The sequence below is a fragment of the Alligator mississippiensis genome, chromosome 5 (assembly GCF_030867095.1).
Source record: "Alligator mississippiensis isolate rAllMis1 chromosome 5, rAllMis1, whole genome shotgun sequence".
Taxonomy (NCBI): Eukaryota; Metazoa; Chordata; order Crocodylia; family Alligatoridae; genus Alligator; species Alligator mississippiensis.
In genome coordinates, this window is record NC_081828.1 from 43,657,463 (window position 1) to 43,674,936 (window position 17,474).

A 17,474-nucleotide genomic window follows, 5' to 3' on the forward strand; every position below is an offset into this window, starting at 1 on the left:
TTTCTGTTTTAGGAGGCAAGCAGGCTTTCTCCCTAACTCTGCAATGGCAGGTGAGAGAAGGATCAGGTGATTAAATTCGCAAGGCTCTTACCTCACTTACCTTACAGTCTGGAATCCAAGCAGCCACAATTAAACAGAAAGAAAACAAGTTTCCAAAGCCTGACAGGACCTGCCACCTGTTGGTAAGACATGGCATGGCATCTCCTTGCTGCCTCATGCACAATGACACCCCCTCAGCTTCCTTTCCCCATTGGATTGTGCCTAGATTATTTAGACCGTATGTTCCAGACTGATCCTGAGGGATAGTAAACACTACCAAAAGGATGTTTTATATTTATTCACATGTATACAAAAAGAGAGAAGAGCTGCTCTTGAAGGCGGTGGAAACCTTTGACAAATTTACAAATACAGTTCTTAGAAATCACACTTTTAGTTATTCTGCCTGTTTCAGGTGATTAGTTGAGTTTTGGCTAACGTCACAAAGGCTCAAATTAAAATTTCTTGAGTAGATGGCCAGGGTTTGTCTGTAGGCTGTAGAATCATAATAATCAGGTACAGCAATAGTTAATAACTTGACTTAATTCCCATCTTGTTTCCTCACATATAGCTTTCACTCAAGTTTTCAATTATTTTTAGCTCTATTGAAAGTCCCAAGTGCTTGCTTTATTCCAGCATGAAGATCATTTTGGATGAAGAGAAAAGCCTGACAAGCACATTTTAAAGGATTGTTTTTTAAGATAATAGTTTGAGCTGAAAATCAATTACGTACCAGATTCCCTTGCCAATTTTCAGAAAAAAATAATTCTGTGCTCTTGGGAGTTAAGTGCTACAAATCATATATAACAAAGGGATTGAATTTCTGCATTCAGAGAAAAAAAAAGTCAGCCTAAACTAGGGCCTTGCTTTCAGTACATCAGCAGTGTGCAATAGGGTCAAAGGGTGATTTTCCAGAAACGTGATAAGCAATGGATATTTTTTTAACTGACGCTGACATCAGTCTTATGCTGAGATACATTTTTTTTTTGCTACTGACCAAAGAAATATTTATCAGAACCAAAGACCTCAATTCTTATACAAGAAGAGTGGTCCTAGTCAAAACAGTTTTGAGCAGCCATGTCAAACAAGGAAGGGCACGAGCTCAAGTGGCAGAGGTAAAGTTATAAACCAACAGAGATCCAGAAGTTCAAGTTTAACACAATCCCTTTTTCATATGCAACAAGGCAGAAGATAAGCAGTTAAAAGTAAGCAAGAATTACTGCAAAGAGAGCAACAACACAAACAATCTTAAGTAAAAAGGGTACTGAGGAATAGCTGATAGAATCCTCTATACTTCTGGTTTTCATGGGCCTGATGATCCGCTCTTTCTGAGTCAGGATGGCTCTTCTGGCTCCATCCCACTTCCCTGGCCCACTCAGGCGGTACTGGTATGGTGTGCATGGGCCAAAGAAAACCTCCATGGCTAGCTTAGGATCCGTAAGAAAGAGAGACAGTATGTTGGGCTTTACCCCTGTCAGGCTGGCAATTTCATCCATGTATTGAACAAAATCAACTTGGATGGTGTGGCGTGGGCTCTTCACATACCTGCAAGGAGAGGGAGGAACAGGCATTCTTGAATGTGATCAGAGACATGCAGGTCAGGTAATGACATTTCTGAGGGGTACCACACTAGGTGCTTTTTGCCCCTCAGTAATTAATTCTCATTTTCATAGCTTGAGCAAAGGGAGAAAACTGGGTCACCATTTCAAAACTAATAAGCATATGGAACTACCCAGACAAAACAGCCGTTTACCAGAAGGAAATCTCTATGTCCAGCCAAATTCCTGGAGCACTTCTGCTCCTTAAAGAAAATGGCAATGAAACTTCCCAAACTTACACATTCTAACAACAACTCCACAATCCACAGCAATATCATCAACTTATCCAGCCACATGCTCAGCCCATCTGAAGTGTCTGCACTCTCCTGTGGTTTCCCCCCCCCCCACTCCCAAATACATAGCTCAGTAAGGTTCAGCTATATGGACATCTTGGGTATGTGCAGATGAGCATGGTCTGTGGTACTGCAAACACATTTGCAGTGGCACATACTGCACTATCCAGTGTTCTCCGCGCTGCAAGGGTGCACTGCCCAAGCATGTGCTGCACTGTTTTTTTTCCCTGTGTTTTTTTTTACCCCTGGATCTTGGTCGTGTTATCTGTAGGCCCCCTTCCTTTACTTTGCTGGACTTTTGGTCCTCCTTGCCCCTGGATCCTCCATCCACTGCCAAAGTTCCTCCACTGGCTGCCTCCCCCTACTTGTGCTCTGCTGGCACTAAACTTGTCCTCTTGGCATGATCCTGGCCATCCACGCCTTCTTGCCTTGAAGCACTAATCATGACCCTCTTGGCCCTAACTGCACCTTATGGGTTCTAGTTGTGGCCTCCAGCCTCCCCCATAGCAATGCCTATGCCTTACAGACATACCCATGTCTTTTGACCCCCTGGGGGAACTGCGGAAAAAAAAAATGGCACAGTGCATACTTGGCCAGTGCATGCTGCTGAAAAGTGGAGCCAGGTCACCCAGAGCTGTGCTGCAGCTGCCGGCCAGGCTCTACATGGCAGATTCACCATGGCTGCAGCCCCATATAAAGCTGGAAGTATCTGATCCTGTAAGCAAAGTTTGTGACACACTGTGGGTGTTTTAAAACATGATAAGAAGCTCAGGAAATTTTTGGTCGACCATCTGCTCAAACCTGGTGTAGTTTCCCCAATTATGAGGTGTTATGACAGCATTGGTCTGAGGGTGGCAGTGGTGCCCCCTTTTCGGCTGAACTAATCCTGCCTCTTACTCCAGCTCTTTAGCCTACTCCCTTTCACCATCTCTCGATGTAATTTTTTAGCAATAAGGGAAGGTGCCTAGAGCCTTGGAGAGGTCTTGGTTGTGCAATCTGGTGGCCCCCTTCCTTTCCTTTGCTGGATCTTTGGTTCTCCTTGCCACCAGACCTTCCATCCACTAACAAAGTTCCTCCACTGGCTGCCTCCTAATCACGACCCTCTTGGCCCTAACTGCGCCTTAAGGGCTATAGTGGTGGTCTCCAGCCTTCCCCATAGCCATGCCCATGCCTTACAGGTCTTACTCTAATTTGGTTCATCTGGCTCAGGCATCAGCCCTCTCAGCCTCAGTTCCTTTGCTGTCTTTGCCCTCTGGGACTTTGACCTTTGTGGGGCTAAAACAGAAAGTGTTCCTTAGGCACCCCCTCCTGTGGCCTCCATGCTGCCCCTGCAGCCACAACCGGGTCCTCCAGTAGCTTAAATACAAAATACGAACATAAAGCCTTCAGTCCCTAATGCAAGTTTGTACCGTCACACTCACGTCTCTATGCTCTGCAAACTCCTGTCTATGCTGCCAGCTTCCTTACAGCCCCTCCTGCAGTCAGGAGCTCCGCTCTAACAAGGGAGCAGGGCCTAACTGACTGCACTTCAGCATTGCCAGGTCTTAAATATGAAATTATTGTATTGGACGCTCAAGATTATCACATTTGCTGAAAAACTACTGCACACTGAAAAATATGCAAAAAAGTATACAAAATGAGCACGCAAATAAGTCTTCTTATTTACTTTCTATTGCTCAGTATAAGATGCCCGTGAGTGAATGAGAACTAGGTTATCAAAGTTGAAGCATGTTTTTACTGAGGCAAGTAGTCTTAAGAAAGTGCTGGCAGCAAATCCAAAACCCAGTTAGGGTGTTTGTAAATGTGTTGGTTTTGTTGTTTACAAATGAATGTTACGAGAGTGTTACTGTGTAGTCTTTTGAAAAAGGGGTGAGTGGGACCTTGAGATGTAAAAGAAACAGTTTGGTTGTGTTGGGAATCTTAAATTTGTTTTGTGATGGCATTTTGTAATAAAAACAAAAAACAAACCCTCCTCTCCCCAACCTCACTTAAGGCTCTCTGAGAGTGACTTAGGTTTTGCATATGCTGCTGCCTCAAAAATTAATGTACATTTTGAGTACTTTTACTATTATTGCTTGTATATCATATAAGGGTTGAAATTATTGTACAAATACAATAATTATCATACATTTGGCAACACTGCTGCACTGGCTCAGGGCTTATTTCCCTAGGTTCCTCCCCTTTCCAGTCATATGGCCCCCTTAGCTTCCTTACTGAGTCCAGGTGTCCCCCCTCGGCTCAATAAGCTGCCTACTCCTCTCTGCTGCCATTTACACAGCAGGGCTGCTTACTCAGTAGCTGGCTTAAATGAAGCTGCTCCTATCAAAATGCAGCTCTAGCCTGCTGCTCTCCCCTCTTAAAGTAATAGGGGTGTTGGCCCCTGTTACAGGTGCCCACCAGTCACCCCTCATCATTGTTGGTTGGGCTTTATTCTTAGATCTCAGTGAACTCCATCCAGTGACCTCAGGATGGAGGACAAAAGAGTGAGTCTATAAGTCCCTAGTTCTTGCTTCCTTTAACTCTGAGATTGGGAGGGGAATGAATGATCTCTCAGTTTAGATCAGTGTGAAACAAATCAGAAACCCAGCCCAAGTACCCAGTGCTCCCAAGATGCTGTTCACAAATCGATGATCAGTCTGAAAGCTCTGCATCTCTTCCTTTAGGTCACAGAGCTTGGTGATTATGAGGTCTGAAATGCAGTGAATGTAGGGTTGGGTAATGCTTACTACAGAGGTACAGGGAAGCTGGAAGTGCACTAGGGGAAGAAGAAAAGAGGGTGAGCAGTTGTTTGCCCTGGAGCTTCCCCACATGCCCTGTAGGCATTGTTTCTTATAAGGGTCCTTACCGTTTTACCATTTCCTCTTTCTTCTGGGTAATATCAGCCATCATGTCACTCATAGATGGAAGTGAGTTCAGTCCTAGAAAGGAAAGCCCAGAGTGTGAGAAAGCCAAAGAGTGGGGGATCCTTTGTTAACAAATTAGCCCATTCCCTGAGAAACCTGGGTGTGAGGGATGCGGGCAGCTTCTGTGGGAAATGAGAAGCAGTTTCTGGGAAAGCCGGGATGGTTGTATTGGCCCCAAATCCTGAAAATCAGAGCTCCTAGAGTGCAGTGGACTTCCAACCCCTCTGAGGGACTGAAGCTTAGTGAGCTGGCCTCTGCCCCCATCCTTGCTGGCCTTCCCAACAGCTCCAGCACCACTTCAAGGAAAGTACTGCCTGTACCTTCTCTTCTCCCTCATGTGATCCTGGACTCAAAAACACTTCCCAACTTCTAGATAGGCAGAGAAAAGGCCAAACAACCAGAGGAAGGGCTGTGGCTGCCCTGGTTTATCTGGAATTAAAACAGCACAAAGACAGAGGGAGAGAACAGCTGGCTCAGCATAACAGACTAAGATAGTGTGCAACTGCCACCCATATCCAGCAAGGCAACTTTCTAGTGCTGCCTGTAGTTTCAGACAGGTTTGTAGTCCAGAAACTCCTGTCCAGAAGCTGCTAGCCTATTCCTTGGGCACTGGCTCACGTACCCTTGAACACACGTGTGGCCCAACGACACTGGAGCTCCGAGATAGGCATGATGGCCCCTAGTGGCTGGACAAGGCCAATGAAAGCCAGTGTTGGTTTCTCCAGGTGAGGCGGAAAGACAAACTTATACAGAGAGATCTGGTTATTGACCACTTCGACACAGCTCTCAAGGAAAGGGAAGGAGAAGCTGTATCCTGTAGCAAAAACAACCGCATCAATGTTGTCTTCTTTGGTACCATCTTCGAAGATAGCAGCAGTTTCAGTGAACTCTCTCACGTTTGGTTTCACTAGCACTCTGCCAGAGATGATGCGGTTTGGCAGGTCATCATTGACAGTTGGATGCTGGTTGAGAATCCTGTATAGCAAAAAGAAAGCATGTAAGAATCAGTAGTGATGGGTTGCATGCCTCTGAAAGCCCATGGGGGATGGATCTGTATGACTATTAGGTATCTTTGGGCCTTTGTTCACTACCATTCGCTGTAAAATAGCTGTAGTTAGGCTGAAGTAGAATGGCTGCCTGGATGTTGAATGATTGCTGTAGCTCAAGCAGCATAAAAGCGGCCTGAAAAGTGTCAGAAACTGTTGCCCGAGGGTACCCCTGGACAGAAGACATTTTCTCTCTGCTATTCTCTGCTTTCTAAGAACCACAGTGTATAAGTCCTAAAGACTACACATTTTTAAGTAACCATCTTATCCCTGCCCTAGGAACTGCCTTGGGCCTGGAGACAGTACCGTGGCAAGGAAGTTTGGCACCTGGGCAAAGCCCGCAGCAACAGCCTGCTCTCGCCCCATGCACAGATCTGGGGAGCACACGCCCCCCCATGCTTGTCTGGGAGTGCACGCAGCGGCAAGAGTCACCCTCCCCCTGTCCCTACACCTCTCCAAATGAGCCATTCGCAGCTCTGTCCCATGTCCTGCCCTGGCTAGGAAGTGCCTGTTGACGCCCCTTCACTTCAGCACCTGGGGCAGTTGCCCCACTTGCTCCTCCCCTACCTCCTTGCTACAGCACTGCCTGGAGATGGATAACAAGAGTCAGAGGACTGAAGTAGGAAAAGATATTTTATATCTACCAATTTGCCTTCCAGCCCTAACAAGCACAGGGAAATGCCTGATTTGTGTGAAGGCACCTGTGTGTAGGCTGTAGACCATAGTGTGAGTGATTGAATCTGGCATTTAATCTCTTTTCTGCCCATTTGTTAACCATGGATGTGGTCAAGAATTTGTTGAGGACAGCATTCAGACGAGTACTGAGCACGATATCCATTGGGTAGCCTTCATCTCCAACACGATTTAATATCCATGCTCCCCTCCTGGTGCTGAGGAAAACCTAAAAGAGGAAGAACGATGTCACAAATCCACAGGCCTTCAGGACTTCACAGCTATCTCTGTGCCTCACACCTTGGCCACTTGGTGCCCCAAGGCCTCACCAGGGATTGATGCTATCATGACTGATGATCCCTAGTAAGGTAATAAGTGTAGGCTCTAGCTGGGATTAGAGACCTGTTGTGCTGGCCTGCTGCAAACAGATGGTGGCGGGGGCTCATTCCTCCTCCAAGATGCTTAGGGTCTAGCTGGACCAGCTTAATACCTTTGTGCTTTCATTAACATTTTCTTTGGGAAACAGCCCCTACCTTCCAGCATTTTTTGAAGTGATGGGAGCCCAAGAAGGGTGGCTGTGCCTTAAGGAAATGATCGTTCGGGCATAAAGCGAGACGATCCTGATGCGAGGGAAAAGAGGGGAAGGGGCCAGGAGGCTTCCTTGGCTGACCAGAGAAATCCAGGGCAGCCTATGGGCCAAAAGGGGAGCACATAAAAAGTGGAAACAGGGAGAGATCACCAAAGACGAATATACCTCCTCTGCTCGCGCTTGTAGGGAGGCAGTTAGACGGGCCAAAGCTACCATGGAGCTGAGGATGGCATCCCAAGTAAAGGACAACAAGAAATTGTTTTTTAGATATATAGGGAGTAAAAGGAAGGCCCAGGGAGGAATAGGACCCCTGCTAAATGGGCAGAAACAATTGGTGACAGACAGGGGGGACAAGGCTGAACTCCTCAACGAGTTCTTTGCCTCAGTGTTCCTAAGCAAGGGGCACGACAAGTCTCTCACTGGGGTTGTAGAGAGGCAGCAGCAAGGCGCCAGACTACCATGCGTAGACCCTGAGATGGTGCAGAGTCACTTGGAAGAACTGGATGCCTTTAAGTCGGCAGGCCCGGATGAGCTCCATCCGAGGGTACTGAAGGCACTGGCCGACATCATTGCAGAGCCACTGGTGGGAATATTTGAATTTTCGTGGCGCACGGGCCGAGTCCCGGAGGACTGGAAAAGGACCAATGTGGTCCCCATTTTCAAGAAGGGGAGGAAGGAGGACCTGGGCAACTATAGGCCAGTCAGTCTCACCTCCATCCTTGGCAAAATCTTTGAAAAAATTATCAAGGCTCACGTTTGCGAGAGCCCGGCAGGACAAATTATGCTGAGGGGAAACCAGCACAGGTTCGTAGCAGGCAGATCGTGCCTGACTAATCTAGTCTCTTTCCATGACCAGGTTATGAAATGCCTGGACACCAGAGTAGGGGTGGATGTCATATACTTAGACTTCAGGAAGGCCTTCGATACAGTATCCCACCCCATACTGGTGAACAAGTTAAGAGGCTGTGACTTGGATGACTACACAGTCCGGTGGGTGGCGAATTGGCTAGAGGGTCGCACCCAGAGAGTCGTGGTGGATGGGTTGGTTTTGACCTGGAAGGGTGTGAGCAGTGGGGTCCCGCAGGGCTCGGTCCTTGGACCGATACTCTTTAATGTATTCATCAGCAACTTGGACGAGGGAGTGAAATGTACTCTGTCCAAGTTTGCAGATGACACAAAGCTATGGGGAGAAGTGGACACGCCGGAGGGCAGGGAACAGCTACAAGCAGACCTGGACAGGTTGGACAAGTGGGCAGAAAACAACAGGATGCAGTTCAACAAGGAGAAATGCAAAGTGCTGCACCTAGGGAGGAAAAATGTCCAGCACACCTACAGCCTAGGGAATGACCTGCTGGGTGGCACGGAAGTGGAAAGGGACCTTGGAGTCCTAGTGGACTCCAAGATGAACATGAGTCGGCAGTGTGACGAAGCCATCAGAAAAGCCAATGGCACCTTATCGTGCATCAGCAGATGCATGACGAATAGGTCCAAGGAGGTGATACTTCCCCTCTATCGGGCGCTGGTCAGACCGCAGTTGGAATACTGCATGCAGTTCTGGGCGCCGCACTTCAAGAGGGATGCGGATAACCTGGAGATGGTCCAGAGAAGGGCCACTCGTATGGTTAAGGGCCTGCAGACCAAGCCCTACGAGGAGAGACTAGAGAACCTGGACCTTTTCAGCCTCTGCAAGAGAAGGTTGAGAGGCGACCTTGTGGCTGCCTATAAGTTCGTCACAGGGGCACAGAAGGGAATTGGTGAGTTTTTATTCACCAAGGCACTCCCGGGGGTTACAAGAAATAATGGCCACAAGCTAGCAGAGAGCAGATTTAGATTGGACATTAGGAAGAACTTCTTCACAGTTAGAGTGGCCAAGGTCTGGAACGGGCTCCCAAGGGAGGTGGTGCTCTCCCCTACCCTGGGGGTCTTCAAGAGGAGGTTGGATGAGCATCTAGCTGGGTTCATCTAGAGCCAGCACTCTTTCCTGCCTATGCAGGGCATCGGACTCGATGATCTATTGAGGTCCCTTCTGACCCTAACATCTATGAATCTATGAATTTTCTGACCACTGTCAGCACAGATACCCTTCCACATGAGCAAGTGAGAAATCTTCAACTATTAGCTGTGGAGAGTAGGCCTATATTTACATTTAGGGGCAGATCCAGAGTGGGTGCAGGGGCACAGTTGCACTTCTCTTTTGGATTGGAGTGTACCATGGGAGTCTCCAGGGTCTTTTTAAATCCCTAAAGCAAGTGAAAATCCTTCTGTCCCTTCCCCTTCATGCAGAGAAGCATGTTCCCTCCCTTTCCCTGCCTCCCTCATCTGCCACGTCTGCTTTCCCTGCTGTCCCTGGGGTGGGGGAAGCTCCAGAATCACTGCTGTGGGGGCTGGGCTCAGCTGGGGACAGGGACAATAGCAACAGTATAGAGGGGGAATAATTTCTCCCTCCCTGCCTGGTGGCTTGGGAGAAGACATGGAGAAATCCTGGCTCTGCCCTTGTCTATATTGCTTCTGAAATGGTCTTGAGAATTTCACCAAGAAGCCTCCCCCGCCCACCCACTCTTGCTCCTCATGTTAAACACAGCAATAAGGTGATGAAGCCTGTCCGGAGGTGCTGCCCACTGCCATCCTCAAGTGCTCTGTCTCCACTGCATTCAAGAGCAGCACTGGGGAACATCCTGAGTATGGCCTCATTCCTGGGTTTGGCACATGCACAACAGGAACAGGTAAATGAAGCTGTGTTACCAAGAGGGCTGTGGAAGATATCCAACGTCTCACACCCAGTGAAGCAGTTGAGATCCCATTCAGCAAGTAGCTATGGCGATGATTCCACCTTAATCAGAGCACTAGGATGTTGTTGGCTTACTGTAATGCTCTAGTTATCCTTTACTATCCAGCTCCCATGATCCTTCAGTGTCTCTACAAATGCAGCGATGTAGACAGAAGAGAAAGCCCTGGACAAACTGTCCCCACTGTAAAATCAATTATTATGTGCTCATCAATTCAAGTCCAGCTGGGTTGCTAGCGTCTGACTTCTGAAGTGGAAGGGACAAGTCTATTGCAGTACCATTAAGTCCCTACATAATGGGGCAGGCTGCTGTGGGTACTCTAGGCCAATGGTGCTGAACCTTCTAACTCTATGGGCTAGATGAATGGTGCAGGGCCAGTCGGTGGGCTGGATCCCATGTGTGGGGTCAGCACACAGGGTTGGCATGGCTTACAGGCTGGATTTTGCCTGTGGGCCAGATGTTGAGCACCACTGCACTAGGCAGATGTATGACCAATGTCCATCCCTTGAACACCTGGTTCAACTCCCTGCAGCATCTTGGACAATAATTCTACTCACTCAGCCCCTAGACTAGACTGAGCACTGAAGAACTTCCAGCCTCTGGAAAAGAAGTGTCAGATGCTGATGCCACCTGCTGTACAATTAGCCAGGGTATTTGGTATCATTGGGCACCTATACACGTGCTCCGATGTATTCTAAATCAGAATTCATCAGAGCAGACTCGATTAATCTAGTCTACTAGAGCGTGCTAATCAGAACAGTCTAGCATGCTGCAGTGTCTCATGTATTCAGCATCCTTGTGTTTCAAAATGGCAGTGGGGGCACTTTAGCTAAAGCTAATTGAACAAGCTCTCCGCTTTATCATATCACAAAGCTCAGGACAATCGGGCCTGGCGAGATTAAGTGACTTGCCTAACAAAAATCAGTGGTAGAGCTAGCCACAGAAACTGTGGGCCTGACCTTCTTCTGGGGCTTCCACCAGTATAGTGGCAGGTACAGCTGCTAAAGAGAAGATCCATGAACCTTGGGACTCTCCTCATTGAAAAGACTTTCCCATCAAGTGCCACGGGGAAGCTGCCTTCCTATCAGGATTAAATTTGAGCTGATAAAGGATGCAGGAGCCGTCCTGGACGCAGGAGTAGGGGTGGATGTCGTATACTTAGACTTCAGGAAGGCCTTCGATACGGTATCCCACCCCATACTGGTGAACAAGTTAAGAGGCTGTGACTTGGACGACTACACAGTCTGGTGGGTGGTGAATTGGCTAGAGGGTCGCACCCAGAGAGTCATAGTGGATGGGTTGGTTTCGACCTGGAAGGGTGTGGGCAGTGGGGTCCCGCAGGGCTCGGTCCTTGGACTGATACTCTTCAATGTCTTCATCAGCGACTCGGACGAGGGAGTGAAGTGTACTCTGTCCAAGTTTGCAGATGACACAAAACTGTGGGGAGAAGTGGACACACCGGAGGGCAGGGAACAGCTGCAGGCAGACCTGGACAGGTTGGACATATGGGCAGAAAACAACAGAATGCAATTCAACAAGGAGAAATGCAAAGTGCTGCACCTAGGGAGGAAAAATGTCCAGCACACCTACTGCCTAGGAAATGACCTGCTTGGTGGCACGGAAGAGGAAAGGGATCTTGGAGTCCTAGTGGACTCCAAGATGAACATGAGTCAGCAGTGTGACGAAGCCATCAGAAAAGACAATGGTACTTTATCGTGCATCAGCAGATGCATGACGAATAGGTCCAAGGAGGTGATACTTCCCCTCTATCGGGCGCTGGTCAGACCGCAGTTGGAGTACTGCGTGCAATTCTGTGCGCCACACTTCAAGAGAGATGTGGATAACCTGGAGAGGGTCCAGAGAAGGGCCACTTGTATGGTTAAGGGCTTGCAGGCCAAGCCGTACGAGGAGAGACTAGAGAACCTGGACCTTTTTAGCCTCTGCAAGAGAAGGTTGAGAAGCGACCTTGTGGTTGCCTATAAGTTCGTCACGGGGGCACAGAAGGGAATTGGTGAGGTTTTATTCACCAAGGCGCCCCCGGGGGTTACAAGAAATAATGGCCACAAGCTAGCAGAGAGCAGATTTAGATTGGACATTAGGAAGAACTTCTTCACAGTTAGAGTGGCCAAGGTCTGGAATGGGCTCCCAAGGGAGGTGGTGCTCTCCCCTACCCTGGGGGTCTTCAAGAGGAGGTTAGATAGGCATCTAGCTGGGGTCATCTAGACCCAGCACTCTTTCCTGCCTATGCAGGGGGTCGGACTCGATGATCTGTTGGGGTCCCTTCTGACCCTAACATCTATGAATCTATGAATCTATGACAAAGCATTGCAGTGTTTCCTTGGCTCACTGATGTATTTCTGACTTGTAAAATCAGGTTTAGGTTGCTGTTTTTAGCAGAAGGGCTCTGGCGATCTGAAACACCTGAGAGGAATAAACTAGGTAGAAGAACTATTTAAACAAAATGACAATGTTGGCAAAAAACCCAAAGCACATGGGTATAAGTTGTCCATAAAGAAGCCTAACCTGATTTTAGCAAATGGATGCTAACCATACATGTTCTGGAACAGCCTCACAATAGGAGCAGTGGGGACAAAAACGGTGATTGCTTTAAGATGAATCTTGGTAAGTTTATGAAAGGGATTTTGTGACATGGCTGTCTGCGAGACCAAGGGGTTGGACCTGGTGATCTAGAAGGTCCCTGCCAGTCCTTGGAACATCTCACAGAAAATATTACAGAAAGAAGAGGGAACTTATGAGACTTGCTGGCTCTCCCATGCATCGCATTATCCCTAGAAACCCTGATGATCTGGACTGCACTGGGGAACTCCCTGGTACTGAAATGCTCGAGGTAAGGCTGCTGGGCCTGATGTGAGATAACTCTCGGCACTGATGATCTTGTTTTCTTTGTTATAGTTGTCCACTTTTTATTAATTCAGCCCCCAGTTCTAGTGCTTGCCTTTGTATTTATTTCCTCAGCAATTTCTTCCTCTTTTGCACCAATATTGAAGTCACTGCTGTCCCCCAGACACAGAAATTCCTTGCATCTTTTTAAACACTGTTGTGATTCCTTTCTTGGCAAAATGTTTTTCCAGCCACGTGCAGGTTCATGCCTGGCTATGATGTGGCTGCTTGGGGATGAAGTTCTGGGTTCTTCCCACAAGGCACTGCAAGGCATTGGAGACTAAAGGATAGGACTGCTGATACAAGATTATGACATGCCACTCATTTGTCTTTGGCACAGCAATGCTGGCCAGTGCATTATGGACATGATCCAGAGCCGATATGAATCTGTTATAGACCCAACTGTTAAGGTTGGCTCTTTTGTTCATGATGTAGTGACTCATGATTATAGCTCTGAAAGTCACAGATTCCAGGGCTGAAGACATAAGTGAGCCAGGTTGAGCCACATCCCACATGAAAACAGTCAGTCCCACCCAATCCCAAACCTACCTGGATGCTAAATTTGGAGGACTGTAATTATTTGCAATTAAAATGAGTTATGGTGACTGTTGCAGAGCACTTAGGTGCCCTGCTCCTTTAAAGAGTGGAAACTGCTAGGGAAAGAGCCCTAGCAGCGAGTGGGGAGCCCCCAGCTGCTGGTTACCAGGGCAGCTAAAATGAGCTAGTGGCCCATGCCTGCCAGTGGTCAGTTGACTGAAAGGGGCAGGGCCTGGCTCATATATAAACCCCAGAGCTGGGGCCAGGAAGGAAGTTCCCTGCCAGCAGCCAAGGGGGAAGGAGCTCTCCCAGAGCAACCAAAGGGGAGAGGCCTGACTGCAGAAGTAGCTTCTGACACTGTTGAGAGACAGAGTATTCCCCGGTATGGTTTGAATGATGTTGTAGCCGGATGGTTTGAATATATGTCGCAGCGTAGGGGCTTGTGTTTTGTTTACTGCTGTATAAGACCGGTGGTTTGGGTGAGGCTATTAGGGGAAGGAGGAGGGCCTCATAGGGGACCCATGGCAGTGTGGGGACCCCGGCGCCAGAGAGGGCGCAGCATTCGGGGTGCAGGGACCCCGGGACCAGAGAGGGCACAGCATTGAGGGTGTACCGACCCCGACTCCAGAGAGGGCGCAGCATTGGGGGTGCACCAAGCCCGAGCGCCAGTGAAGGCGCAGTGTGAGACAGGGCTACAGAGAGCCCAGGGAGGACCAGGGAGCCAAATTATAACAAGGCCCAGACCGAACAATGTCATTTCCATCTGCGAGGCTTGGGGCATGGTAAAAGGATGGTTGGAGCCACGCATAGCCCATAAGGCTAGGGTGCCCCAAAACATCCATTGTGACATTCATCTTCAAGCAGTTCCCACCAGGGGTCCGGGGACCCACGGGGTCCTGAGAACCAATCTCGACCATGTCCAGGAGGACGTAGAAGCAGCCTCCCTATCAATTATTCAATCAAAGATGTGGCGGGTGAGAATCGAGGGTGCCCACTGGGCCAATTTGGTACGGTAAGGGGGCCTTGGGAAGATCACAGCCATCCTACAGGACCCTGTCCTGTGACAGTGACATCAGACCTTTGTTCATTACCCTTCCATCATAAATTGGGGTCACCAAAATTTTCTGCTCCTAGCTACATCACTACATCTATCCTTCATGTTGGCCAAGATGGTGGTGGTCAACATTACAGGACTAACAACATAAAGCAATTCCTTATCCCTTTTGCACCCTTACTATAAGAAATGAAGATCATCCCATTACCTTTCTGTGCCTATTCTGATAAACCATGAGTGTCACTAAGCTTGAAGGTTTCCTCTGCTTTCAAGGCCATGTTGAAAGCTCTTTGGAGTTGACAAAATACCTTTCACAGACCAACCTATGAACTTCACTTCATCAATCTACTGGATACAAAACGTCATGGACTAAATATAGACATTGCATTTATGACACATTGTAACAGGGTCATCCAACCTTTTTGAACGTGGGGCCAGATCATGAACTTTTTATCACCCAGTGGGCCGACGAGCCATATTCAAAGACCTCACAGGAAGCGGTATTGCATCACCACCCCCCACCCGAAAGGAAAGTACAGTGTTTACTTTTGTTTCCCGTCGCAGCACCTCGGGCCTCCAGAAAACAGCTTGGAGGGCCACATGGCGGCCCATGGGCCATGTGTTGGACAAGCCTGCATTATAACCTGCCTAACATCTGGCTCCCCAGGTAAACCATCCACTTTTTACCAGTTATTTTCATTCCCACTCCCCCTCCCCCATCCTGTCTCTCATCCTTTAACTACAGCTACATTAATTTCCCCCACCTGTCTCTCACCTACTGACCACCTCAATTTACATTTTAACTGACTGGCTTTCTTGCATATGTACTGGCTTCTGGCTGCTTTACCACTCCATCCAGGAAGAGCACGGACCATCTGCAGATGCTTCCTTAGCCTGACGAAGGGCGTTTGTGCCTGAAAGCTTGCTAAGAAGAATTTTTACAACTATTTGAGTTGGTCTAATAAAAGATACCGGCTTTACCCAAAGAACCTTGCCTGTCTATGTCCTTAGACCAACACAGCTACAACCTACACCCCTGAAACTTTTGAGTCCGTTGGAATCCTTGCCTTCACATTGGATAGTTGGATAAGGCCCTTGGTCAGGATGTTCCTGGTGCTTTCATACTGGTTGATTCTTTTCTCTTTACGCCAAGCCCCAAAACTGGGAGGTATGTAGTGCATGCTGCTTGTGAATGAAAGTGCCATCACTCTAGAACCCAACCTGTTTGGCTGTGTGGCTGATCTCCACGGCCAGGTCACCTCCTGAATTCCCAATGCCAATCACAATGACTCTCTTATCTGAGAATTCTTGGGGGTTCTTGTATTCACGGCTGTGCAAATAGCGACCTCTGAACTTTTCAATCCCTGCAGAGAGAGAGCAGACCAGCTTTAGTTTCTAGAGAGGGATGTTGGACAAAGAAAGCTCAGTTCACTTGGTCATTTTCCTCCTGTGGGTTCAGGAGTGCTGCACAAAGGTTCGTGGGTATCTACTCTGTTCAGAAGATGCCATCAAAGGCAATATCCAGACGTGCAGGGGTGCGCACTTGTAGTGGCAAAAAATAGTAGCAGCACAAGGCTGTGCCACTACTTTTTGCTGCAGCACACACCCCTGCAAGTATACTTTCGTGATGGACAAGTTGTCCCACTTTAGGCAAACTGCTGTTGCCTGGCTCCTCCTGGCTCCTGGCATGAAGGAGAATCAGGGCACAACTGCAGGAGTGGAGACACTGGCCAGAGCACCTCTCTGGAGGCCTAAACCTCTATGTCTTCTGGTGCATGGTCCTGTTATGTGTGCTGCACTGCTTCCTTTCCCGGAACCTTTTTTTGAGTACTAGGATTTCCTGGTAGCAAAATTTGGCCCCGTGCTGCAAATTTTCAGTGCAGGGCACATTTAACATTCCCTGTGTGTGGTCTGTGGCACTGCAAAGAGGTTTACAGTACCACAGGCTGCACATATCTGCATGTGGCCAAAGAAGGAATGTGTGAGAGTTGGGGAAGGTGGGGGGAAAAGAGGAATGTTGCCTTAGCTAGGACCAGAACTTAGAGCACAAAGGAGTTGGAATGGTATATGAGAGACGGACAGACAGATAGGATTCTCAGCTAAGTTTTCAAGATGTTCTTTCCTTAGTGCACAGCACAGACTGGCTTGCTGCCAGGGCAAAGTGGGATCACAGTGAGGAAGAGATCTGGGCCTGGTGAACCAGAAAGGTTCTTACCAATTTCAAAGATACTGGTCAAGAGGCTTGCAAGGCTCCACAGGGCCCAGCCACTGCTGGAAGGCAGGAAAGTATGTGGTACCCAAGGGCCCTCTGAAGTGGAGGAGGGTGGTATCTTCATCAGCCGAGAGCAGCTACATAGCCAGACTGCTCAGCAATTGTGGCATCCACTTCTCTTGAACCTACCAGCATGGTATTTCCTTTGCCTCCCCTGGCATCTGAAGCAAGCTCAGAGTTGTGGCTGGGCTTCCATTGTATTGTACTATTACTTTTCAGTGGATTAAACAGGCAGCTCTTCCTCCCTTAGTGCAGGAACACCTATGGCATATGTAAAGCACCAGGTGGCAGGCAGTACCCATTACAGCAGCTGAGTGAGGACAATAACTAGAAGGGTTCTGGGATATTCCTGGGATGTCCCAGGAACAATCCCAGCCTCTAACGTCCAGGAAGATGCACTCATGCCTTCCCCACTTTGTATGGCATACCTGGGAAGGTGTGTAGTGGCAAATGGGCATAAGTGTGGTGACCAGAGCAAACCAAGATCCCGTCAAAGATGGATGACTCCTGCTTCCCATCTGTCTCCGTGACAACATCCCACTGTCCTGTTGTAGAGAAATCTGGACGTCTTGTCACATGGCACACACTGGTCTGAACAAGAAGTCAGTCAAGGAGGTGGCAACATGCATTTCATCAGTTCCTTTGGACATAAACCCTAAAACACGACCTGCAGGATCTTTCACTGCTTCACAAGGGAGTGACATTTTTCAATAAGCAGTATTCTTCCATACAGACCAGGCTCACCTAATCACTCACCTATGTGCTTGGTCACACATAAAGGCAGGCA

General features: G+C 48.3%; 1 protein-coding gene across 5 annotated transcripts in view; it reads right to left on the bottom strand.

Moving 5' to 3' along the window:
- Positions 1-322: 322 nt before the first annotated feature.
- The window catches only part of LOC106737209 (flavin-containing monooxygenase 5), a 60,787-nt gene continuing 43,635 nt past the window's right edge, over positions 323-17,474 (bottom strand). For 4 of the 5 annotated variants that reach the window (XM_014605178.3, XM_014605182.3, XM_019486518.2 and 1 more), the window contains exons 4-9: positions 17,116-17,278; positions 15,637-15,779; positions 6,578-6,777; positions 5,453-5,805; positions 4,773-4,845; positions 323-1,581 (exon numbers count right to left, since the gene is read on the bottom strand). In XM_014605178.3, the coding sequence (XP_014460664.2) occupies positions 1,236-1,581; positions 4,773-4,845; positions 5,453-5,805; positions 6,578-6,777; positions 15,637-15,779; positions 17,116-17,278 (1,278 nt within the window). In that variant the 3' untranslated portion in view covers positions 323-1,235. The remainder of the gene's footprint in view (positions 1,582-4,772; positions 4,846-5,452; positions 5,806-6,577; positions 6,778-15,636; positions 15,780-17,115; positions 17,279-17,474) is intronic. The other variant, XM_014605184.3, reaches the window with a different exon arrangement.